This window comes from Petaurus breviceps, unplaced genomic scaffold, assembly GCF_028583685.1.
Source record: "Petaurus breviceps papuanus isolate PSGF00001 unplaced genomic scaffold, PetGlider_PUasm1.0 90062, whole genome shotgun sequence".
Classification (NCBI taxonomy): Eukaryota; Metazoa; Chordata; class Mammalia; order Diprotodontia; family Petauridae; genus Petaurus; species Petaurus breviceps.
In genome coordinates this window covers 64586-92236 of record NW_027187171.1, presented here as the reverse complement: position 1 = coordinate 92236, position 27651 = coordinate 64586, and the positions used below count along the sequence as shown (strand labels likewise).

At 36.9% G+C, this 27651-nt stretch overlaps 2 protein-coding genes across 2 annotated transcripts in view; one reads left to right on the top strand and one right to left on the bottom strand.

Moving 5' to 3' along the window:
• The window catches only part of LOC138176655 (zinc finger protein ZFP2-like), a 24753-nt gene extending 22982 nt beyond the window's left edge, over positions 1-1771 (top strand). The window contains exon 4 of the mRNA XM_069107447.1: positions 192-1771. Coding sequence (XP_068963548.1) covers positions 192-1662 — 1471 coding nt within the window. The 3' untranslated portion in view covers positions 1663-1771. The remainder of the gene's footprint in view (positions 1-191) is intronic.
• Positions 1772-8028: 6257 nt separating this feature from the next.
• The window catches only part of LOC138176649 (zinc finger protein 665-like), an 82211-nt gene continuing 62588 nt past the window's right edge, over positions 8029-27651 (bottom strand). The window contains 4 exon segments of the mRNA XM_069107430.1: positions 8029-16076; positions 16078-17978; positions 19557-19652; positions 20202-20328. Of these exon segments, the coding sequence (XP_068963531.1) occupies positions 16020-16076; positions 16078-17978; positions 19557-19652; positions 20202-20328 (2181 nt within the window). The 3' untranslated portion in view covers positions 8029-16019.

The following is a 27651-nucleotide window of genomic DNA, read 5'->3' as shown; positions in this document are numbered from 1 at the left end:
GATAGATAGATAGATAGATAGATAGATAGATAGATAGATAGATAGATAGATAGATAGATAGATAGATGATAGAGATATAGATTTATATATATATATATAATTATTAAAATATTGTTAAAAACAAGTTCACATACCACCAAGTTAAGAATTCCTGTCTTAGACCTTTTTTCCACTTTGTTATTCCATTCTAGTGGCAATAGCTTTTTTTTTCCTTCTGGCATGAGGAAAATTTATATACATATACACATACACACACATATGCATGTGTCTGTTTGTACACGTGTATGTATGTATGTATGCATTTATTTATTTATTTATTTGTTTATTTATTTATTTATTTCAGATTGGGACACTGCTCCTGAAGGCAAAGAGTCAGTTACAAAATGGGACACTTTTGTGAAAGAATCATCTCAGGCGGTGGTAATGGAAAGATCCACAAGGCATTGCTCTTGGTATGCTAAACCAGGAGAATCCTTTATATGTTATGATACATTATTAAGGCAGCAGATCCACCAGGAGAAACTGGTAAAGCAATCAACAATCACATCTGAACAGACATCAAGTAGGGAGAGAAGCTTTGAAAGAAATGAATTTGGAAAAAACTTCAGTGTAAGGTCAATCCTAGTTACACAGGAGAGAGTTCCTACAGTAAAGAGTTTCTATAAGTGTGATATGTATGGAAAGAGCTTCAGAAATGATTCGTACCTAATTAAATGCCCAAGAATCTATGCAGGAAAGAAACCTTCTACATATACTGAATGTGGGAAAACCTTCAGCCAGATTTCACAATTTAATCTTCCCCAGAAAATTCATTCAGAAGAGAAACCCTACAAGTGTAATGAATGTGGAAAAGCCTTCACCAAGCGGGCAAATCTTAATCAGCATCAAAAAATTCATTCTGGAGAAAAACCCTATAAATGTAATGAATGTGGGAAAAGTTTCAATAAACGGGCAAACCTTACTCAACATCAGAAAATTCATTCTGGAGAAAAACCCTATAAATGTAATACATGTGGGAAAGCCTTCTCCATCAGATCACACCTTACTCAACATCAGAGAATTCATTCTGGAGAGAAACCCTACAAGTGTAATGAATGTGGGAAAGCTTTTACTCAGAAGACACACCTTAATAAACATAAACATACTCATATTGGAGAAAAACCATTTAAGTGTACTGAATGTGGAAAAGCATTCAGTCTAATTTCACAACTTAATCTTCATCAGAGAATTCATTCTGAAGAAAATCCCTATAAATGTAGTGAATGTGGTAAAGCCTTCACTGTCAGATCACGGCTTGTTGAACATCAAAGAATTCATGCAGGTGAAAAACCTTATAAATGTAATGAGTGTGGGAAAGCTTTTACCAAACAGGCAAACCTTACTCAACACCAGCATACTCATGTTGGGGAGAAACCATTTAAGTGTAATGAATGTACAAAAGCCTTTAGCTATATTTCACAATTTAATCTTCATCAAAGAATTCATTCTGGAGAAAAGCCATATAAATGTAGTGAATGTGGGAAAGCCTTCAGCAAGCGAGCAAATCTTAATCAACATCAGAAAATTCATTCTGGAGAGAAACCCTTTAAATGTGGTGAATGTGGAAAAGCCTTCACCATCAGGTCCCGCCTTACTCAGCATCACAGAATTCACTCTGGATAGAAATCCTATAAATGTAATCCATTTGGGAAAGCCTTTACCATCAGGTAAAATCAGCCTTACTGTACTTAAAAAAATTCATGCTAAAGAAACTTTATGAATTTGGGAAAGCCTTTCCTACCAGGTCACATCTTACTTAACATCAAAGAATTCATTATAGATTAACATTGTTAAAATGCAGATGATCAGAAAGGCCTCTATGTATAGCAGATGTTCATGGTGTAACCAGCAGCAGTATTAGAGTGGAGGGTGAGAGAGAAGGGAAAGGTGATGGTGGTATGGGTGAGAAGGGTGTGTGTATGGGTGTGTGGGGGTGGTTGTGGAGTATGTGTGAGGGGTGTGTTGGGGGTGTGGTTGGAAGGAGTAGAGGTATATATGGGTGTGTTTGTGAGGGAGGATGTTTATATGTAATATGAGTGTGTGGGTAAGGTGTGGGTGTAGCCCTGGGAGAGGATATGTGCTTATGTGTGGGGTGGTTGTGTTGTGTAGTTGTGAGGGGAAGGATGTGTATATGAATGGTGATGTGACTAGGATGTGGGTGTGTATGGGAGTGTGGGCGTAGTGGTGGGGAAGATATATTTATGGGTGTGTCAGTGTGGTTTGTGGTGTCCTGTGGATGGATGAATGGGGAGGGGGGGCTCTGTCCTGTGCACAGTTTTGCTTTTGCCAGGTTACTCAGTAGCCTTCACCCTCCGTGGGTCTGAGGGGACTCCCAGCAGGGTGGAGGGGACTAGGATGAGAGAATAAGAGAGGAGGAAGTAGGAAAGCAGCCAAGTGTGAAAGAAGACCAACGAGAGGGATGGGTGTAGAGGAGGAAGGGAGACACCTTACTTAGTCCAGGTTGGGGAATAGGTTTCTTGGTGACGGGAGGATTGACTGGAAGCAGATTGCCTTCCCCACCGCCCAGTGGAGGGACAGGGAGGGTGTGTGTCACAAGCGGCTCTTGGACTCTGGATTCAAAGGTTTATTCCAGTTTCTCTTTTGATGCCTCTGCATCATTTGACATTGTTGACCACCCATACCCCTCCTTTGGGATATTGCCCCTTCTCCCCGCCCCCCATCCCCCACCCGGGCAAGGTTTTCCTCCCCTGGTTCTTCAGTAATATCGGTGCATTAGATTTACAGATTTATACATCCAGCCTTCATCTCTCTCCTAAGCTCCATGCCACATCTCCCATTGCCTTCTGGGCATCTCTACCTGGATGGCCACATGTATCTCAAAACTCAACATTTCCAAAACAGAATTCATTGTCTTTCTTTCTGAACCTAATTATCTTCCTGATTTCCCGATTTTATTCCCTTCCCGCTCCCCCCCCCCATTTTCTTTTTTTAAAAAGTTTTACTGCTGGGCGGCTAGGTGGCACAGTGATTAGAGCACTGGCCCTGGAATCAGGAGGACCTGAGCTCAAATGTGGCCTCGGACACTTAACACTAGCCGTGTGATTTTGGGCAAGTCACTGAACCCCAGTTGTCCTGCCTTGCCCCCTCCAAAAAGCAAAAGAAAAAAAGTTTTACTGTTGTATTTTGCCTTTACATCACTATCATTTTGGGAAAGAAAAAAAACCCTCTCCTAAACCCTCCCCACTGAAGCTTCCCTGGTGACAAATGGCAACAATTAATCAACACTATACACTAATTACATCTGACAATGGATATGATATTGTGCCTTGAAAAAGGGCCTGCATTAGTGTTCTGGTTACTGAGTTCAACTTTTTTTTAGTGGTATTTTCATTTATACTGTTGAATGGGTGTGAGAAACACACTTGTGCGATCACAGGACTTCCCAGGCAGGGTCAAGGAGTTAGCCCAAATGAGCTTCCACTGTCCTCTGCTTCTCAAGGGGACCTTAGGAAGATCCATATGATATGACCCTTAACACAGCAAGCCCCTTCTCACTGAAAGAACTCAGAAACAGAGTGGGCAGAGGAAGGCATTTATCATTACACTTCCTGGGAAGAAGCGGGTGTGGTGCTCACTAGGAGCACCCACACTGATACAGAAGCAAGAGTGAGGTTATACATTCTGTCCTTCCTGGTAGAGTTAGGGTTAGTTCAAATTCCTCACTTTACTTCCCTACATTCCCCCTTGTGCAGATTACATAGGTGTGGTAGGGAGGATACCTGTGACCTCTAGGTCCTGCTGTTTGTCACACTCCCACCTTTCTAGTCCCCCCTGGGCAAGGATGGCCATTATTTTAGTAAAATAAGATAATCAAGCTTCCTCACAGCTATTGATTATCTCCTAATAACTTTTGTGGGAGCAAAACAAGATTCCATAATATCCCCTCTTACAATGGATATGTTGTTCTGCTTATTTTGATATTGCATGAGTTAATGGAAAATTCCTGTGTCTCTGAATTTATCATTCATCATCTCCTACTTTACAATAATATTACATTGATATGTATTTTTCCAAGCATTATTCCAATTAAAAGATATCCACTTTATTTCCATTTATTTGCTATCACAAAGATTACTGCTATGAATATTTGGCTTTTTGTTTTTTTATTGAACTTTTGCTGCTATTTTTTGCTTCTTTAGTGTATGATATAAGTCCAGTAATGAGACTGCTGGGTCAAAGACATAGAAGATTTTAGTCACTTTTCTCGCATTTTGACAAGTCTACAATACCAATAGTGTGTTAGTGTTCCTGTGTTCCCAGTGCCTTTCCAATATTGACTGTTGCCAAATTTTGTTATCTGCATGGTGTAAGGGGAAACCTCAGAGTTGTTTAATTTTGCATCTGTTACTGTTAGTAATTAAGAAGAATATTTTCATATACACACTTATAGCTTGCATTTCTTTTGAAAATGGTTCATCTCAAGGCTTTTTTCTTTTGTTTTCCAATTGAGAGAAATGGGAGGGTGAGAAAATAAATGCTGGTTATTTTTTTTGTGGGGGTGAGTAAAATAAAATGAAAATTACATAAAAAAAGAAAATGGTTCAGATCTTTTGGCCACCAACCTACTGGGGAATGACTCTTGTTAAATAGTTCTAATTAACTATATAGTTTAGATAGCATAGATTTATTAGAAATAATTGATGTAAATGATTTTCTCACTCAATAGTTTCTATGTCATTTGATTTTATTAATGCAAAAGAATGTTACATACTCAAAATACCTATTTTATATTTTATTATCTTCGCTGTTCCTCATTTTGTTAGACATGCTTCCCCTAGAATCGTTGTAAAAGCTGGTGTGATCTTTTATATTTAGTTGCTTTTCCATTTGCTCTTATTGTAGTATATGATACAAAATGTTGGTCTGAATATTACTTTTGTCAAACTGCTTTGTACTTTTTCCAGCATCTTTTGTTATAGGGAAGATTTTTCCAATATTTTATGTTCTTGATTTTATCAAATACTTTGTTCCTTTTTTATTTCATCTCTTTCAGTGATCTACTTTTCTGTTTTTAATGAATGCTCCTTATTTTTCCCCCCATTATTTCCCCTTGAGATTCTAGATCAGGGGTGGGGAACCTGCAATCTCAAAGCTACATGTGTCCTTCTAAGTTCTTGAGTGTGGCCTCTTGATTGAGTCCAAGTTTTACAGAACAAATCTTGTTCTAGATCTTTTGTTCTTTCCAATGAATTTTATTTTTGTTTTGTTTGCTTTTATAAAATATCCTTTAAATCTGTAAATTAGTTCTGGTAATATTGTTATTTTTATTATGTTGGCTTGGCCCAACCACAAGCAGTGAATATCTCTATGATTATTTGTTTCCATTTATTTCTGTAGAGTCTTTTTGTAGCTGTGTTTAAATAAATCTTGTATGTGTCTTAATAGGTTGACTTTGAGAAATGTAATGCATTTTTTAGTTATTCTGAAATTTCTCCTATTTTAAGGTCTTCCTTGTTTTTTTGTTAGCACTATACCAAAAAATTAAAAAGCATTTATTAAGGGCTTGTGCTCAACACTAGATATACAAATACAAAAGACAATGTCTGCTTAAGGAGATTACATTCCATTGAGGGGATACAACATATTCATAGATAAATAGATAAAGGAGATAGAAAAAAAAATGAATACACAGGGATGGGGAAGAGGCATTATCAATTTAGAACTCAGGAAAGGCTCCTTGAAAGAAATGGTTCTTGAGCTGAGTTTTAAAGAGAGGTAGAGGTCCCAGAAATTAGAAGTGAGGAGGTAGAGCCTTCCAGGCTTGGGGAAAAGTAGACACAAGTGGGAGATGGAATGCTATATACTATATTACAGGTGGGGGGAGAGAACAGGACAATAAATAGGCTAACTTCACTGGAGCAGAGAGTACATGAAGGGGAGTAATGTCTGATCAGTCTGAAAATATAGACCAGAGTCAGATTGTGAAGGGCTTTAAATGTCAAACAGAAGACTCTGAAATACTGATAGCTTTTCATATTTATTTTGTACCTTGCTGCTTTATCGAAACTAAAACCTCAATTTATTCACTAATTCTCTGGAATTGTCTAGGTTCACCATGATGTCATCTGCAAATAGGAATAGTTTAGTGCTGTTTGTGCTACTAATTTTGTTCCCTGGTCTTATTTCTACAATTAGCAGTTCCTCAAATTATGTTGTCATAGTGGGAAGAGGTAACATCCTTTCTTTCCTCCATTTTTTACTGGGAAAGATTCTAATATTTCCCCACTGCAAATAATGCTAGTTTAGGGGATTTTTTTAATCCATTCTTTTGATCATTTTATTTTTTTCAAGATTTTTAAATTTTCAGTTCCAAATTCTTTCCCTCCCTCTACTCCTTTTCACACCCATTGAGAAAGCAAGAAATATGATGCCCATTATACAAATGAAGGTCACATTAAACACTTCTGCATTAGCCATGTTTTTAAAAAAAATAAAGGCAAGAAAAATAAAGAGGAACAAAAAAAGATACTTCAGTCTCTGAGTCAATCAGTTCTCTATCTGGAGGTGGATATCATTTTTTGTCAAGTCCTTTGAATTGTGGTGAGTCACTATACGGATGAGTTAGTAAGTCTTTCACAGTTGATTTTCTTTGCAATATTATTGTTACTTGTGTACACTTCTGGTTCTGCTCAGTTCACTTGCATCAATTCATACAAGTCTTTTTTTCTGAAACCTTCCTCTTCATCATTTCTTATAGTAAAATAGTGTTCCATCACATTCATATTCCATAACTTGTTCAGCCATTCCCCAATTGATGGGCATCCCATTGGTATCCAATTCTTTCTACCACAAAAAGAGTTGCTATAAATATTTTTGTACATATGGGTCCTTTCTGCTTTTTTCTTTGATGTCTTTGGGTTATATAAACCTGGTAGTGGTATTTCTGGGTCAAAGGGTATGTGCAATCTCATAGCCCTTTTAGGCTATGATTCCAAACTATTCTCCAGAATTGAAGACTAGTTGGACTAATTCACCTTTCCACCAGTAGTGCTTTAGTGTTACCTATTTTCCTACATCCCCTCCAGCAATTGTCCTTTAATTTACTTTCTTGTCTAATGTGATATCTCCCCCAGTAGTTACTATGTAAGCTACTTAACAGCAGAGATGGTGTTAGGAGCTATGCTCTGTTCAGGTTCCATATTAGGACAAAATGAAACACTAGCAAGTCACCAAAGGAGCCTTGGGGCCTCTCAGCTCCATGTGGAAATAAATGTTTCTGGTTAACTAAGAAAAATATGGTGAAGGATATAGAGATTCACATGGTCTTCAGAAAACTGTTGGATTGAAGGGGCCCTGGCTCCACCTTTGCCGGACTTTTAAGTCCTTAGGTGACCAAAAAGGTATGTCAGGGTAGAGAGAAGCCAATCAAGTTCCTAGGTGTAATGGAAATGCAAATTTAAAGATCTTCCCTGCCCCTAGGCTAAAGTGCACCTGGAGCCTGGGATGGGAGGCTTGTTTTTCAGTAGATACTTTTTGATTGGCCAGTGGGTCAATAAGGTTGTTACATTCTCTGAGCCAGGAGAAGGCTATATAAGCCCTGATGTGTAGCTTTGTTTTGGGGGCTCACTTTGAGAAGTGTTCTGTGATTTGATATAGATTCTGGGAAGCCGTTGTCTGGAGCCCCCCCCCCCCTTTGAAAAACCCAGATGTTGAAACCCAGATGTTGACTGGGTATGGATGTAATGGCTGGACAGTTTGGAAAGCTGTCTACTTGATCTGTTTCTGTCTTGATAATTCTGCCTGTGTACTTTGAAGTTCGGGGTGCTGACCTTTTTCCCCTGAACAAGGTAAACGATATATGTCTGACTGATTAAAGTAAGCTTGTTAACCCATTTTGAGTTGCTTTCCTTTAACAAAGCAGATCCAAGAACCTGTGTGAGCAGCCACCCCTGGAGACGCTGGGGTGCTTGCTGCTACAGTCATTAGATCTTAAAATTTTTGACCATGCCAGAAATGCTTCCATCTTCTCTGGGTCAGCATTCAAACTTTATTGCAATACTATGTTATCAATATACTTTACAAAACTGGCACTTCTCACTTCAAAGCTTTAGGGCATTTTCCTCTAAGCAAAGATTTTTATCAGTCTTTCTTCACGTTCTTCAATGATTTTCCAAAAGACAATGATGTCATCAAGGTACACTAGCATTTGCAAGTTCTGTCTCCAGCTATGTTCTCTTTGGAAAGTGGCAGATGGCTACAAAATACCTTGAGGTATATGGTCAAACTGGTAAAAATTCAGCTGAGCAGATGAAAGCAGTCTTATTTGCCATAGAAATCTATTAATAGTCACTGAACATACAAAATACTAAGAACGACTTGTTGGCTAAAAAAAAAAAAAATGATCCAGAGCACGGTTTACTGGTCCACTTTAACTCTTTGTATGGTATACTGGTCCATTTTGATGCTTTTGTCCAAAGCCCAGTAATCTACACTTAAAAACTTCTATAGGGCAGCTAGGTGGTGCAGTAAATAGAGCACTGGCCTTAGAGTTCAAATCCGGCCTAACACTTGACAGTTACTATCTGTGTGACCTTGGGCAAGTCACTTAACCCCAACTGCCCTGTCTTCCCCCCTCCAAAAAAAAAGTGCTTCTTCTAGTCTCCTGTAGTACCCCATTACACCCAGTTTTAATGGAATATAAATGCTTTCCTGATGGTGGTATTCCTAGGGTATCTGTCTCACACTTTTCCAAGTGGAATAGGTCTGCCCTGGGTCTATGTCTTGCTGATTTTCTAGGTTTCTTCATTTAACAGTGCACCTGCAGGGCTGTTCTCCTATTTAGTTTCCTTGAACCATGCATGAACAGATGTTCCTAAGCTGATGGAGTTGCATATATGAGTGGGCCTTTTACTGATCATTTCCATTAGCTCATATGCTTTCGTGTGCTGTTTTATTACAGGACCAATGTGGCATCTTGCTACAGCATTAAGGGATGCCAGTTCACTATTTGGTTTAATCTGTTCATATCTTTTTTTAGAATGACTAATCCTTTCTATACTAGTCTGACAAGGTGGCTATCCTGCCATGCCAAAGACTGGGATGGTAACTTACCTTTGTGCTGAATGATATTGCCAAATTCTGAAGTTACCATATCCTCCGATACTTCAAAGAGACACAGAACATCTCAGAATCTTTTAAACATTCTAAATATGTGATTCTGGGGTTTATGCACCTTAGGTCCCACAAGTAATCAAATATGAGGCCTCTGGGATTTTTCATCAAATAATCTATCTTGTCCGTACCTGATGCATGACAGCCCTTTAGTAGCTTTATTGAACATGTGACCCAGATCTATACTTTTTTTTTATCTGTAACATGCTCACAAGTGATATTTCTCTATACAATCACAGAGAGTCTAGCTTTCACAAGATGTATTGGTGAACTATCTTTCCACTAGAGTAGACCTGGTTTGAGGCACTCATGCAACTGTCACACTGATACCTGGCACAAGGAAGTTAGTCTTTCATATAGGCCCAGGCAAAGCTTGACACAGAAAACATGAAATTATCATCATTCACAAATGAAGAGTATGAAGCTGATGATAATAAACTGTTTAGTTTTCTGTGAAAGCCCAAGTGTATCCAAAGGTTGCACCTCAACTTCTGTGTTATGTCAGCTTCATCAATTAATATTTTTAATATCTCTGTAGTGCTTCTTTTGAGAAAGGGTTATTAGTCAGTTCCCTCGTAGTACTCTTTGTCTGATTTTTATCAAGTATTTTTAAGTGTTCAAATGAAAGAGTAATTCAAAGAACCCATCATTAATGGATTTTCCTAACTTCATTCCAATAAAGTCTATTCCACAGTCCTTCAGTTCTTTTACTCTGTCAGAGGATCATAAGATCATAGATTTTGAGATGAATAGGATCTCAGAAACCATCAAGTCCAAACTCTTTCATTGTACACATGAGGAAACTAAGACACAAATCAATTAAGCGATGTGTCCAGAATCACACATAAGGTCACGTTGGAACTCAAATCTATAAGAACTCCAAATCTAGTGCTGAGTTCATTATACCATAATGCTTCTTCAAGACTTCTGTTCCATCCTCTGTTCCATACATGGAATCTACTTCATATAACAGTCATTCTTTATAAATGTCAAAATTCATCGTGACAGTATTTTTAAGTGTCACACTTGTATTTTCACAATACTGATTCATAGTACCAACATTTAATGTATCACCAAAAGGTAAATCACCAACTGACAAAAATAATTTAATCAAACTCCAAGACAATGGATATTTATAAAATATCAGCAAAAAGAATTATACAAATTAGCAGTAATAACAGCAACACCATATCTTAACAATTTATCAATTATCAGCAAAGTGGACAAGCAAATAAAGATGCTACATGAAAAATTACATTTCACTGGAACATCAACAGATATATAACAATGTTCACTTTGGACTATCAAATAATAAGCATTAATATGCAGATGCAACCTAGAAGTACAGTTGAATGAAGATGAATGTCAGTACACAAAAAAAATTTTTAACAAATTTTTTTAAAAATTCAACACAAAGCTAACCTCATTGCTACAAGAAAAGTAGCTGAGATAAAAGTGAACTTCAAAATGAAATTGTAGACTTTCAAGTCACCACTAATAAAAAAGAACCAGACATTTTCCCTGATCTTCACAAACTCTTAAATATCTCTAAAACAGAAATTATGCATTAGAAATAAAGTGATTTCAGCTGTCTCCAACTGTCTAGTTCAGAGGTGTCAAACTCATAGCTAGTGTGCTGCAGTCTAAAATATTTATCAGTGCAGTCTGAAACAGATCAATATGTAATTGGCAAATGTTTAACAACAAAATACAACATAGGTAATGTTAATTTGTGGTTTTCTAAGATGACATGTAGCTTGCAGATCCATTTCCATATGAGTGTGACACTAATGGTCTAAAATATCAAGAACTCAAAACAACTTAATGCCTACTCATGCTTAATCAAAATCCCTCCCCCCACTGCCCATCATGTTCCTGGCAGCAAAGATGCACAAGCCAAACTGACCTAGGGGCTTGCAAAACCCACACTCTGACGCTGTTCCCCCCTATCTTTCCAATGCAAGAGAGATCCAAACTGCAGAAGTTTGCTGAGGCCATGATAACCAGTGCCCCAGCAGTATTCTGTGCAGCAAGAGACCTCTGTAGGTGAGTGGAGGAACAGAGGGAACAGGGCAAGACAGCATCTGGGCTTCTAATAGAGCTCAATTCTCCATCTTGGCCACCCTCTCCTCCTAGTGCCATGAACATCCAAAGTCCAAACTGTCTGGGCTTCAATATCATCAGGAGGGCAATACTACTATTGGCACAAAAAACTGAGGTAGAGAGGCAATGGGGCAGTGTACTAGATGGAGGAGTCCATGCTGCACTCTCTGAAGCCTGAGGAAAAAAAGCACAGCATCCAGCTGTGGCCCACTGTCCATGCAGAAGTCAGGGCAAAAACTTTAATTGACTGAGGCAGCCTGCTGTTGCCTCGGATAGAGAACTAGGTCTAGAGTCAGGAAGACATGAGTTAAAATCTGGACTCAGACATTCATTAGCTGTGTGACATTGGGTAAGTCACTCAGCCTGTTTGTCTCAGTTTCCTTGAGTGTAAAATGGGGATAATTACAGCACCCACCTCATAGGGTTATTGTGAGACTCAAATGAGGTAACATATAAATGCCTAGCACAGTGCCTGGCACAGTAAGAGGCAATGAATAAATGCTTATTCTTTCCCCTTCCTTCCTCACCTGGTGAACCACTAACTGTTTGACATCAGAGAAGGCTGAGACACTTTGAAAGCTATCCATCAAGGAAACCACCACCATAGAAGAAGGAGTTAGAAAGTGAGCAACAGAAAAAAATTAAAATTTTTTTAAAAAGACTGAAATTCCCAAACATATCCAGAGGAAGAAAATACAAAAACCTTGAGCATAAATGGATAAATAAACAGGAAAGATATTAACAAGAAAAGGAAATATAGCCTCCCAATATAATAAATGAGTTTAGGCATCTATGAATAAATAAAGCTTAACAATAGAAAATTAAACAACTTTTGATGAGGCAGGTGACCCTATAGAGTTTGAGGAGTGTATGCTATCACAGCATGCTATTCCTGAGTTGTTTAAAAGAGAATGAAAATTGTGGGAGCAAAATTTATGGCCTGCATGGCAGAAATAACTGGCAGAGTAGAAAAACTTGAATCCACAGTGACAAGTCTCAGCAAAGAAACAAAAGAAGACAACTTATTGGGAATTCAAAAACAAAGGGTGATCTGGAAGAACAGAAGCAAAAAGCAGTAACATTAAAAGAAAACATGCTCTCAATCAAAATATATTGATCTCAAAGACAAGATGTATATAGTTAGCTTAAGGATTATAGCTCTCCCAGAACATAACTCAAAAAACTTGAATACCATAATGTAAGAAATATAATAACCCAGAATTTTTGAACACAGAAAACAAAGTACAATTCAAAGAACCCATAGATTGCCTCCAGAAAAAAAAAAACCCAAGGCTGCTACTCCAAGGCACATAATCATCAAATTTAACAATTCCATTAAGACACAACAAATTCTGTAGCCAACTAGAAAGGCCTTCAAATACAAAGGACTTTCAACGCTGCATCCACTAGAAAATGCAGAAGTGAATGGAATGTGTTCTTAAGGGCAATGGAGTTCAAGATCTAGCCCAAAGTGATCTATCTCATAAATATGAGCTTAAACATAAATGTAAAAATACGGACTTTCAATAGTAAATGTTAATTGAGTCAATCAAATCATCCCACCCCATTTAAAGTGCCATGGTGCTACACTGATATTTCAACCAGGCAAGAACACTCTTTATTCAATCAGTCAAATCCTTTACTGAAAAAAAAATTCAACAATTTAGATATCCTTGAAAGCCACTAGATGGAACGGAAATGATCCAGAGGGCAAGTGTGAAGACTGATTAAGAAAACCTGGTAACATCATGTGAATCATCTTTGACTTCCTTAGGATATATGTCCAGGGATGGCATCATGGGGGAAACGGACTCATACATACACACACACACTGCAAATTAACAGTAATAAGTTACATATGTGTGTGTTCACACAAACAGCACTTTTTTGTGATACCGAAGAACAAAAATGAAAATAGGTCCCAATAAAGTACATTCTAAGCAGTATTTCATTGGACAGACAGAAATTAGATAGAAATAGATAGAACATTTAGAAAAGATTAGAAACCTGGAACAGAAGCATAATGGTGATAGAGGGTTCCCAATAATCTATATTTTGCCAAAAGTGATACATCTCCAATAAACTTGTGATTTGCCTCAATAATTACTTCAACCTTCAAAAGGTAGAAGTAACAGTATTTGGGACGTTTTGGTTGGTATTCTGGGAGACGAGGAAATGCACTGGTATTTTGGAAATAATTTTGATCAACAAAAAAGAACTGATTGTTCAAACCGAAATGACAGGAACTTTGGAGGATAGACGCTACTGAACCCTAGAGGCTGTGATACTAGAAATTAAAGCAAGAGTCACAAGTACCCTTGATGCAGCTTTGAAAGGGTTCAGAGGAAGAACAGTCTAAATCCATAGCAAAGGAAGTCAGCCCATGAGTGATGAGACAGAGGTAAAAAATTAAGATATAAAAAGAAAATCTAATGAGGAACTGCCTTCACAGATTGGTATAATTGCTTGGGAATGTATTACTAAATTTCCTTTTAAAAATAACAGTTAACAATAATAGCCAGCATTTATAAAGTGCTAAAAGATTTTCAAAATACTTTACAAGAATTATCTCATTTCATCCTCACAACAACCCTGGAACTTAGTATTATTATCCCCATTTTGCAGATGAGGAAATAGAGACAGGTGGAAGTTACATGACTTGCCCAGGGTCACATAAATAGTGTCTGAGACAGAATTTGAACTCAGGTTTTCCTGACTCCAGGTCCAACACACTACCCACTCTCCTATGCACATATTCTCAAAAGTTCTTTAAAAGACAAGTATATGGGGCAGCTAGGTGGCACAATGATTGGAACACAGGCCCTGAAGTCAGGAGGACCCAACATCAAATCTGGCCTCAGTCTCTTGACACAATTACTAGCTGGGTGACCTTTGGCAAGTCACTTAACCCCAATTCCCTTGCTTTCCCCCCTCAAAAAAAAAAAAAGACAAGTACAGAAGATGAAGGCTAGGATAAGTAACAGGATAAATACAAAAAAGGTAGTAACTGTCTTAGAAGAGTTGTCTCAGGAGTACTAAAGCCCAGAATGAACTGAGATTGGCAATAAATTACCTGAATCATTTACTGCTTACTTTGCTCCTAATTTACTTTTCCAAGGAGAAAAATCTGTGTACTTAGAAGGAAAAACAGAAATGAAAAGCAGAGAGGATAATGCCAAAATAATATAGAAGACAATCAGGCAGTATATCAATTAGTTTAAGTTACCAGGCACTTAAACTACAACCTAGGATTCTAAATGAATTGACACAAGTGTTAAGGCAGTCTGGCACTTTAATGAATAGAGCACTGAGCCTTGAGTCAGGAAAACTTGGGTTCAAATTCAACCTCAAACACTAACTGTATGACCCTGAGCAGGTCACTTAACCTATTTGCCTCAGTTCCCTCAACTGTAAAATGGGGATAATACCACCTACCTTGCAGGGTTGTTTATGTAATATGTGCTTAGCATAGTGCCTGGCACATAGTAAGTACTACATGAATACTTATTCCTTTCCTTTCCCCCCTTCCCTAAGCCAACATCAATAATTTGTAAACAACAAATAAACAAAAAAGACAGCATGGAGGTATGAGCTGATCCAACCATTCTGGAGAGCAATTTGGAACTACGCCGAAAGGGCTATAAAACTGTACATACCCTTTGACCCAGCAATACAGCTTCTAGGGCTGTATCCCAAAGAGATCACAAAAATTGGGAAAGGACTCACATGTACAAAAATATTTATAGTAGCTCTTTCTGTGGTGGCCAAGAACTGGAAATTGAGGGGATGCCCACCAACTGGGAATGGCTAAACAAGTTATGGCATGAATGTAACAGAATGTAACTGTGCTATAAGAAATGATGAACAGGTAGACTTCAAAAAAACCTGGAAAGACTTATATGAACTGATGCTGAGTGAAGTGAGCAGAACCAGAACATTGTACACAGTAACAGCTATAGAGTGCAATGACTGACTTTGATAGACTCAGCCCTTTTTAGTATTGCAAGGACCTAAAACAATTCCAAAGGACAATGATGGAAAATGCCATCCACTTCCAGAGAAATAACTATGGAGTCTGAATGCAGAGCAAAGCAGACTATTTTCTTTTTTGTTTTGTTTTTCTTTCTCATGGTTCTTCCCATTCATTCTAATTCTTCTATACAATATGACTAATGTGAAAATGTTTAATAGGAATGTATATGTAGAGCCTGTATCAGATTGTATGCCGTTCTTGGGGAGGGGAAAGAGGGGGAGAAAATTGAAAACTTATAGAAGTAAATGCTGAAAACCAAAAATAAATAAACTTTAAAAAATAAAATAAATTATCAAATAAAAAAGAACAAGTGTAAAACAAGATAAACTAAGTTATAACACTACACAAGGTCATTCTAAAACAAAAAACTCAAGAGTCACAGGACTGGAAAAGGATAAGCATTCCAATTTCCAGAAAGTTAAAAATATAAATGAACCCAATGTCTATTTCTGGGAAATCCCAGAACACATTATCAAAGGATGGTTTGTAAGCAGAAAGGGAAATATTATGGTGTTTAAAAGTTGGTGTGGCTTTATCAAGAACAGACTAGCTTGTTTTCTTTTTTAAAAGGGTACCAAGACTAGCAGAACAAAAAAATACTGTGGACATGAGACTAGCTAGTTTTTGGCAAAGTATTTTAACTTACTTCATTTGCAATTTACTCGAATTTACAAATATTAATTGAATGCCTACTATGTACAAAGCATTCCTCTTATGTGGAGTAACAAGGGCTTTGGGTAAAGGCTTTTCCATATACATTATACTTTTCAAAGTGATTTGACTCCATTATAACTAAGTTGATGTTGAATAAGTTGTGTCTTCCTGCTAAAAGCTCTCCCGCATTCAATACATGTATAGGATTTCTCTCCAGAATGAATTCTCTGTTGTTGATTAAGGCTTGTCCCCGGGGTGAAGATTTTCCCACATTCATTATATTTACAAGATTTCTTTCCAGAATGAATTTTCTGATGTCTAGCAAATCTTTTCTGCTGGGCAAAGGATTTTCCACATTCCTTACATTTAAATGGTTTTGCCCCACCACACTGATGTTGAGTAAAGTGAGTTCTCCCACTAAATGCTTTCCCACATTCAGTACATTTATAGGATTTCTCTCTAGAATGAATTCTCTGATGTTTAGTAAGGCATGTCCTCTTAGTGAAGACTTGCTCACATTCATTACATTTATAAGATTTCTCTACAAAATGAATTTTCTGATGCCTAGAAAGATTCATCTTCAGGTTAAAAGCTTTCCCACAAACATTACAGATATAGGGTTTCTCTCCAGAATGAATTCTCTGATGTTGAATAAGGCTTGCCCTATAGGTAAAGGCATTCCCACAATCATTACACATATAGGGTTTCTCTCCAGAATGAATTTTCTCATGTTCAGTCAAGTAAGCCTTCTGGGTAAAGACTATCCCACAATCATTACATTTATATTTCTCACCAGAATGAATTTTTCGATGTTGAGAAAGGTTTGGCTCCCGGGAGTTAACTTTTCTACAGCTCTTAAGTTTAAAGAATTCTTCTCCAAGATGACTTACTCGATGTTGAGAAAGTTGTGTCTTCATAGTGAAGACCTTCCCACAGTCATTACACTTATAGAATTTCTCTATAGAATGAATTTTCTGATGTCGAGAAAGGTTGGTTTTTAGTGAAAAGGCTTTCCCACATTCATTACATTTATGGGACTTCTCTCCAGAATGAATTTTCAGATGTTGAGAAAGGTTTGTTCTCAAGGTAAAGATTTTCCCACAATGGTTACATGTGTAGAATTTCTTTCCAAAATGAATTATTTGATGTATATTAAGCTGTGAACTCTGAATGAAGGCATTTCCACATTCATAACACTTAAATAATTTATCTCCACTATGAGTAAACTGATGTTGAGTAAGGTGTGCCATCTTGGTGAAGGCTTTGCCACATTCATTACATTTATAAGGTTTCTCACCAAAATGAATTTGCTGATGTTCAATAAGGTTTGCCTGTTTGTCATAGGTTTTCCCACATTCACTACACTTATGGAATTTCTCTCCAGAATGATTAGCATAATGAAGATTAAGTTGTGAAATGTGGATGAAAGTCTTCCCACACTTATTACATTTATAAGGTTTCTCTCTAGAAAGAATTCTCTGATGTTCAGTAAGGTTTTCCCACTTTTCATAGTCTTTCCCACATTCATTATATTTATGGAACTTCTCTCCAGAATCATGAGCACGATGCACATTAGGCTGTGAAATCTGACTGAAGGCTTTTCCAAGTTCTTTATACTTCAACCTATACTTCCCTATGTAGATTCTTTGACATTTATTTGGTTTTGAATTATCACTGAAGGTCTTTCCATGCACATCATTGTCACAGAGACTGTTTACTCTCTGTTGTGTAATTAGGGTTGACCTTAGAACTAAACATCCCCCAAACTGATTAATTTCCGAGTCTCTTGCTTTATTTACAGTTTCTTCATGTGTGGTTGTTACTTGTTTCAAATGTGCTTCCTGGTGGTCCTGCTGTCTCTCCAGTGAGTCCTGACATTCAAAGGTTTCATTGCCCATTTCAGGGTCCAAGGAACTAGGCTCTGTAGCGCTTTCCATTACTATCTCTTGAGGTGATTCTGCCACAGAACATTCCCATTTTGGATCTGACTCTTTGGCTTCAGGCTCAATGTCCTTGTCTGAAAGAAATTTTAAAATATAAATGTCTCCTTAGTTAAAAGAGAGAAAACTGATGTAGTGGTAATAATGGGAAAAATATCTCTTGAAATAACTAATATGCTACAGCCCATTTAACAGAAAAAGAGTACTTTTTCCTCACTGTGAGGTATATATTACAAGTTTTATCATCATATCCAGGAAAACAAAAAGACATGATTTTGCTTGGGCTGGGACAGCAGTGAGACAACACTCTAAATCTCAATAGAGTTCAGCCAGATAACTGAGAAACACAGAGTACTGGGGCAGAACAAGTGTATGGCTGTGTATCACTCCACAAAGACTAAGGGAAAGAGCCTCGCATCCATCTGGAGTCAGTCCTATCCTCCCAGCAGTCACTTGGGGCAGAGACTGAAGCCATAAAATGGTGAATTATGCAGTGAGGGAGGCTGACACAGCTGTTAGGTCCAGCCTTCAAGGAAAGCACAATCAAAGGAAGAGAAGTCAAAAAGTAAGTGATAAGGGAAAAAAAGACTGAAATTACCAAAAATCTCAGGAAGAAAACTCTAATTAAAGACCTTGAGGATAAGCAGATAAGCCAGCAAGGAAGATATTAATAACACAAGAGAAAAACTTGACTCTACGGTGGCGTTTTACTAAAGGAACAAAAATGAGAATAACTAATTAGAAATGCACATATGAAGAAGTAAAGAATGATCTGGAAGAAGAGAAGCAAAAAAGACATGATTCTGCATAGAAGCAAAACACAACGATCTGGAAGACAGGATGAGAAGAAATAACTTAAGAATTATAGGTATCCAAGAATACAAGCAGAAAAACTTGAATACCATAATGCAAGAAATAATACAAGAAAACTACCCAGAACTTACAAACACAGAAAACTTCACCCTTGGACTCTATTATACTGTACTTTTCATACAACTGTCAGATTAAGTTATATTAATCTCATCTAGTCATAATACAACAATACCCTTACACTTTACCTATAAACTAATCATAATTCTGTAACTAAAAATAAAATGGGCTGACTCAGGAGGTTTCATGTTCTTCTTCATGAAAAACATTCAAGCAAGGCTGGATTATAGGCAGTGGTTATGTTATAGAAGGGATTCCTGTTCAAGCATGAGCTGAAGTAAATATTCTGTGATTCTTCTCAAGGTGACCCTTGTACTGAAATAGGACAAATCAGTGATGACTTTTAAATGCAGCTTTCATAATATAATACAGGTTTCAGAATTTAAGGAAAGGAAAATGACCAAAATAAAGTCACTTCACTTCTGACCATCAGTGTCCTCATCTGTGAAATGAGATAGCTAGAGCTGGCCTTTAAGATCCCTGACAGCTCTAAACCTATGATCCTAGGAAGGAATGTTGAGGGATTTGAGGCACTGGGCCTCAAATGCTGATAAAGAAAATATATGCAGCACCTCAAACCAGTTGGCTTCACCCCTTTTCTAAAAATCTGGAGATTTATGAGGAGGGGTTGCTGGAGTAACATTTTTAAAATGTTTCCTCCCTGACTTACCATCTGAGCAGAAGCTGGTTATTAAATCCCATTTGATAGCTTTTCACTCACTTACATGGACAGGTGCCTCTTGGGGGTTCACTCCTCAGCAACCATGGCACTTCTCCATGCTCCAATTCGGAGATCACATCTGATTTAGAAACTGGAAGTCCTATACATGGAAAAGAAAAACAAAATGAACATTCACACAAGAGAAGGAATCATTTCAGAATATGATCCAAATAGTTATGGAAGAGAAAATTTGCTAAGGAGACTCAAAGGGTACTTCAAAAGATTTTAGAAGCATATCCAGTAATGCATTTTTAAAAGTTGGACACAGAGTTGATTTCAGTTCAGAAAAACACTTAAGTCCTTATTCACAGGAGAGGACAAATCTCCGACTCCTGGAGGTATCTGTACTAGGATTCTGGCAAAAAATCTTGGCTAGAGGGAAACAGATGATTGGGAAAGGATATTATCAGGGAAAGCAATTCAGAAGGGAAGTTGCTCCATTTTTAGTTTTACAAGATAAAGATCTTTAGCAAGGAAAGAATGAAGAGAAAAATCCTGTGGACTGACCCAAAATGAACTAAAAATTTCTGGTTTCTATATACTAACACAAAATTGAGTACTTATACTTTTGATATCATATAGGTTTTAATAATTGATGAAGCAAAAACATCCCAAAGTGAAAATTGGGAGTCACAAGGGAAAGATTTACCAATAAAGGCCAAGTTGCTATAGTTTTCCATCAGCACATCCCTACAGAGGTCCTGTTGACCAGCGTCCAATTGTGCCCACTCTTCCCAAGTGAAGTCTGGAGCCACATCCTGGAATGTGATAGTTTCCTGAAAGAGCAAACACATTTCTGCTTGCTTGGTATAAGCTTCCTTACAATACTAGTCAAAGAAGCTGATAGCAGTAAAGAAATGAATAGGGGACATAATAAGTAACAGACATTTTAGCCTACAGACTGATCCAGAATTATCTGTCTACCTATAATGTACATAATTTTATTTAACCCTTTATGGCAAACATGAAAGAAGAATGTGACAGCCTATACTTTTAAGGAATTTGGAATTTTTTTTTTAAAACCAATGAACCCTGTTAACCAATAGGAACCTACTTTTCACAATTAGCATTACTGCTTGTTTTGCTGAAGGATTTTTAGGTGTACCATAGTAGACCATGCTATCAACTTGGTGAAAAATTAATTCATGCTTTTCTTCTAAAATTCCCTAAGTTCAACAAAACTCTTCATAAGATATATTTGGTTAATACCAATCATATAATTTTATGATACGATAAGACATATCAGCCATACTTCAAATATTAATTTCCAATCGAATACAATATAGCAATTATACTCAACTATGAAAGATTATTCATTTGTTCATTTTTTAATAAAAATATGTCTCAGCCACTTTCTAATTAGAAAAATATTCTCATCATGTGTTTATTAACACCTATTAAGTGCCAACACTCTGCTAGGGGGAAAGGATACAAACATAGGAAAAACACTATCCCTGCCCTGCAGGAATTTATTTGGGAATTTAAAAAAAAATAGAGATAATAAATGTAAAACATATGCAAGAAAAAATAAGAAGTAACTAATGGGGGGATGAGTGTGGAGAGTACTAACAATTAGAGAGACCAGTGAAAGCATATTATACGAAGTAGATTCGAGCTGAAATTTGAATGAATCTACAGATTTCTGGAAACTGTAACTGGTAAATGAGAATATTTCAGTGATGGAGAACAGCCTGTAAAAGGATATGCAGGCTGGAGATGGAATTTAATAAAAGTAACAAAACAAAAGGCCAGCTTGACTAAAATGTAAAGTTTTAATATTTGATACCCATTATTTAGGTTTTGATTTTCCATTCATATTTACATACTATGATGCCTAGGTCATAAACTGAGGAAGGTTGAGATAGACTAGGAAGGAGGATGGCCAAGATGGTCCAGCAGGAATGACAGAGGTTTGCATTCTATACATGGAAGGAACACATGGAGGTCATCAGGGAGTTATAAAACCTTGTGAACTGCAGAAGAGGGAAGGAGGAAGGAAGAAAAAGGAAGAGAAGGAAATGAGCACAGCACCTACTATGTGCCAGACACTATGGTAAGTGCTTTACAAATATCATCTCATTTGATCAGGAAGGTTATAAGTCTAGCTAAATAGATGGGGCTCCACAATCTGGCATTTGGACCAGACTGAAGACACAGAAACAAGTGTGTTCTAAAAATGGGAACCACGTATGGTGTTTAAGACTACAGTATAAAATCTGACAGGTGGTCATTTTTGATGTTGGAGGATTGATTCTGACCAACCAACGAAGGACAATGTGATTAAGGTTGGAAGAATGTTCGAGAAGGACAAGCAAAAATTATTGTTCAAGGTAAGAAGACCAGAGAAACTGATTATCCAGAGGAATAAAAATACATATAGCATGGGCATCCAGGAATAGAAGACTAGAGAAGCTCAACCTCAGAGGAATTCTGATAGAGTTTTAAGTTTTTTTGGGAAGGTATTTGAAGGGGTAAAAGTATATAGAAGAGTCAAAGTCAACTAGAAACAAGATACTAAGGCTGCTATTCAGAACCTGTTTTGGTTACACACTGATAGAACACCAAAACCTGAGACTGGGCAACAGAAATGTGAACTGATCATTTTAATTCATAACTCAGTAGGATGAAGAGATACTGGTAATTCTTACCAACAAATGATTATCTGACTCAAAGTTTCTTCAACGATAGAACTGGATTAGTTATTGTAATATTTTAAAATATCTACATGAAAATGTTTCAATCAGCTATTTTCTGCAGAAAGCATCTAGCTAGTCTAATGTTCAACCATCTGCCTTGTCCACAACCAAATGAATCTTTGGGGAAAAAAAGAAAATCCTCATGATAATAATTGTAATTACAATAGTACTCAAATGGTTCTGGAATCTCATCTATTTGGATGTTCCCTCTAACAATGTATATCACAATCCATCCATACTGGGCTATTGTCTATGTCCTCACATAAGCTCATCACAAAGGGTCCACCCAAAGCATTAGGGAATTTTCTTCCCTTTTCCCTGATCTTTTAAGGAAACTATGGAGCACTCAAGCTGTCTAGCTCATATTTATATACAGTGCTTTAAAGTTTGCAAAGTGCTTTCCATATGGAAACTCTAACATTGCTCACATAACTCAGGGATTTCAAAGGGAAAGGGGTGGGGGTAAGGGGTGGGGAAACTATTCTTCACTTGCTTCCAGTCATTGCCTAATCCATAAAAACAAGTTGAAAAATTTCTTGGAAATTGCAATGACTGATAAGTTACTAGGTACCTCTTCTTTCTTCAGAAAGCAGGTTGAATACTACCAGGTAAGTTAAAGTTACATTTCCAAGAATATTGTTTGGAGTAATTTTCACTCTAAGCAGCTGAATTTGGGTAACTACCACACTAAGACCAATGGATTTTCTTACCTGTTCCCTATTTTCATAGTTTAAAAAAAAAGATTTCTTCTTTTCAAAAGAGCTAGCAATATGTAAAATTGGTGGAGAGTAACTGTCTAAAGAGTGTAGAGGCCTAAGAAAAATCTTTTCATCGTGATACACAATGTAAGTGGAAGGCTGACAGCATCAATGCTGAACTGAGGCTTCCTGAGGCAGGGGGGTTCCCAATTCACTCTCCCATTCAAGAGAAAGTAAATTCAGAACATGGGAGGGACATGGTCCAGAAATGGGGATAAGCAAACCAATCTATTCCTAACAGTCTGACATAGCTCTATAGTCAGCCTATAGACATACCATAATTACAACATATAATACCATTCTTCTAGTTTGAAAAGTTAGAAATCCTAGAGTTGACCGTTCTCTACCCTTTCACTCCTTCAAATGTCTTCCCCAAAAAATGTAAAACACTATCCACTGGCCCCTGAATAAAAATTCAAACTGCTCAAGCCAGTATTCAATATTCTCTTCAAACCTAGCTCCCATTATTTAACATAAATCTTCTACTCTAGACAGGAAAGTATATTCACACTGGTTATTACAGATAACAAGAACCTTATCTTCTCTGTGTTTGTTCTATTCTTTTAACTTAAAATCTATTTCCTTATCCTTTCTGGTAAAATAAAATCATTTTTTCGTAATCTACTTCCTATATTGCAAACCACTCTTGATCTCTCCTTTAACTGATAGCACTTCCTTTCTAGATCATGCACTATGGTATTTAGTTATGTACTTTTTTTACTTATTTTCCTTTTTTCCTATTTGTGGTATTCTCATTACAATAAGGCTATAATTTTTTTATTCCAAGTATTGTATTTATATTTCTTTTATATCCATCAGAGTCACTGCCACTACAATAAACACATAATAGATATAAATGAAAGTTAGGTAGAGAAGAGAAGACACAGCAAAATAAGGTAATATTCCCTATAGGGTCCATCATCTTCGGCATAGGTCCAATTTAATGGAAGAAGACATTAGAAGTTTGAAACATTTAAATCACATGATCAACAAGATGAAGATAATTTTCTGTGATTCCTACATCCAGAATCTCACCAAAACAGAAATTAACTTTATGCCAAAAATAAAGAAACTTCATCAATTTCCATGGTCTAGGGCACCCAGAATCCAAAAGAAGATTTAAAAAAAAAAAAAGCTGCAGAAGTTTGCTTAGGCAGTTTGCTCAGGAAATGACCAAATGGCCAGTACTATATCAGTGCCCCAAGCTGCAGAACCAGCCAAGACTACAACAGATAAGTACTGCTACAGCACCAGCATTCTGTGTTGCAAAAGATCTCGGCAGAAAAGGAGAATGGAAGGGCAGGACACATGCTTAAGTAAGAAAAAGACATCAACCTCATGCCCCGAAAAACCCTTTCTGGCTCAGAGACCTATATCACTTCTATCAACCTACAGCACCACGCAGTAACTCTTGAGTGCTGGTGCTGGATCAGAGTAGTGAGGAACAGAGGGAGCAGGACAGGACACTGAGACAAGACATTCATAAAGGTGGCATGGAGGAGTAAGGGAGAAGTTGACTAAGCCTAAGGGAAAGAGCTCAGTAACTAGCTGAGCCACTTCTAAGTCACTTGGGGGCACAGATGCAGTCCAGTGTGCGATGAAGCTAAGATACATGAACATCCAGGGAAACCGCTATCAGAGGGGAGTGAGTCCACAAGTGAGCAACAAAAGAAAATAAGGAGAAGAAAAAACCCATTGATATTACCAAAGATTTCAGGAAGAAGAAAACTCAAAGACCACGAATATAAGCATATAAATCAACAGAGAAAACATTAACAGCAGAAGGATGAATAAATACTATAAAACAAAGGGAAACCATTCAACATTTGAAGAGACCAAGGACCCTGGGGAATTTGAGGAGAACATGGAACTACAGCAAACTGTTCCTGAGTGGTTTAAAAGAGAAATGAGAATTATGAAAGCAGAATTAATGACTTGCTCAACAAAAATAATGGGCAGAATAGCAAAACTTAAATCTGTGATGTCAAGTAAGCAAAGAAAACAAAAGAGAGAACAATTAATTGGGAATACAAATACACAGAAGCGGACAATCTAAGAGAAGCAAAAAAACCAGTAACATTAAAAGATAATATGCTTACTATCCAAGCAAAACATACTGATCTCAAAGATAAAATGTATACAAACAGTGTAAGGATCACAGGTCTCCCAGAAGACCACAAGACAAAAAAACCTCAACACCATAATGCAAGAATACAAGAAAACCACCCTTCTGAGCACAGAAAATAAAATACCAATTAAAAGAATTAATGGATCCCTCTAAGAAACAAAAAAGCTGCAAACTCCAAGACACAAAGTAGACATATTTAACAACTCAGTTCAGAAACAAGTTCTACAAGCCAAAAGGCTATCAAAATCAAAGAAAAGGAAATTCAAATAGTACAAAACTATTCTGCACCCACCAGAAAATGTAGAAGGAAAATGGAATAATGTGTTCCAAAGAACAATGAAGTTCATGATGCAGGCCTAAAATAAGCACAAAAGAGGAAATATTAAAAATTAGAAGAGAAATAGATAAACTAGAAACAAAAACATATAGTCCATAAAAAATAAAATCTGGTTCTTTGAAAATACTAATAAAATTTATTAATCTTTAGCTAATGTCATTAAAAAGAAGGGGGTTATTAACTCAATAAAATAGTAAATGAGCAAAGTGAAATCACAACAAAAATAGAAGAAATAAAAAGAATAATCATAAAGTATGATGAACAGATTGGGGTAAGGAAACTGAAAATAAAAGAAAGAAGTGGACCAATAAAAATTATCCAAATTATCAGATCATCATAAAAAGATCTTATATAACCCAATCTCAGAGGAGGAAATAGAACTGTGATGTATAAAAAGTTCAAGAGACACAGTTTCTGGGTAATCATTTTATTAATCTTGCTAGCATATAATTAATAAAAGGAGTTACTGACACTCTCAAATGCCAAAGACCCTTCATAGAACCCACTCAAAATGTATATGTCCTTGGAAGAGTGGATGTTCCTGAAGGTGGCAATAGATTCTGATTGATTAACAAGTAGTGAGAATGGATCTATTCTAATGAGGGGCTGGGGAGGACATGACTTTGATCACGTCATTTACTTCCAAATCATCCCTAGCCTTGAGCAATCTGTACAAAGGATTGACCCCATTTCCCAAACCTGCCTGAGTGGAATATGATGGAATATGATATAAATTCTTCATAAGGTTTTCTAACTGGGTAAAGTAAGAACTCCAACTAGATAAGATAGTCTAGGTGTTTCAAAAAGGTCAGGGATAACAATAATTTGTTATTTAATAATCATTTCTCTCAGATCTGTCAAGGAACTATGAAAGATAAAAACTCTCAGTCCTGATGGATCCACAGAATTCCATCAAACTTTTGAAGAACTTTTAGTACCCAGACTTCACAAATTATTCTTAAAAATTGAGAAAGAAAGCACTACAGAAAGTGTTCTAGAAAAAAAGAAAGCAGAATTCTTTTATGAGATAAATATAGTCGGAATACCAAAGCCAGAGAAAGATAAAACAGAGAAGAAAAATTACAGTTCAATACTAGGAAAACAATCAACATAATATGCAATAATAAACAATCATATTAAAAATTAAAACATCAAATATGATCATTTTAATAGATTCAGAAAAAGACTTTGATAAAGCATAGCATTCTTTTATGCTAAAAATCCTAAAAAGTATAGGTATAGAGGGACTTTTTTTAATATCATAAAAAGCATCCATCTAAAACCAAAAGCAAGCATATGCAATGGAGATACACTAAAACCTTTTTTTCAGTAAAACTTTTGCTTCAGGAGTGAAGCAAAGATGACAACTCTCTCCACTATTATTTGACTTAGTTCAGGAAATGCTAGCAACATCAATGAGAGAAAGAAAATAAAGCCATAAAAATAAATAGGAAGAGATTAAAAAAAAATCTCTTTGCTAATGATATGATGGTGTGCTTGAAAAATCTTAGGGAATCAGCAAAGATACTGAGACAATTAAAAGCTTCAGCAAAGTCACAGGCTAAAAAAACAAAACCTCAAAAACCAAGAGCACTTCGGTATAATAATAAAAACCAAGTGAGTAGGTAACAAGACTTAGACTAATGGTCTGGGTCCTCACTCCTAGCAATAAGAGACCCAGAAGGAACACTGACATCATTTGAAAAATCTGCTAGCAGGAGCTCTGACATTGGCCCCTTCCTGATAAGCCCCTGCAAGGGAATAAAATGCTCAGGTTCCAACAACACAGATGCTGACAGGACATGAGAAGAAAGCCCCTTATGACTTGTTGGGGATAATTGTTCTCAGTCCTCCTGTGCAGGACCCTGCCCCTCCATTACTACGTAAGCAAGAGAGAGTGAGTGAATGTGTATCCCACTCCATCCAGTGATTCCCACCCCTGTAAGTTTCCTTGCAAGTCTAATAACCAATTGTGGTAGTATTTCCAGGTGCCTCTTCTTCCTTGAAGAATCTAAACTCACTGGCAAGTTTAGCCAGATAACCAAGAAGCAAAAATTGAAAGGCAAATACCATTACAAATAACTACAAAATGCATAAAATATATGAGGATCAACCTAGAAAAGCACACAAAAGACTTGTATAGATTCAGTTACAAAGTGCTTCTTAAAGAAATAAGAAAC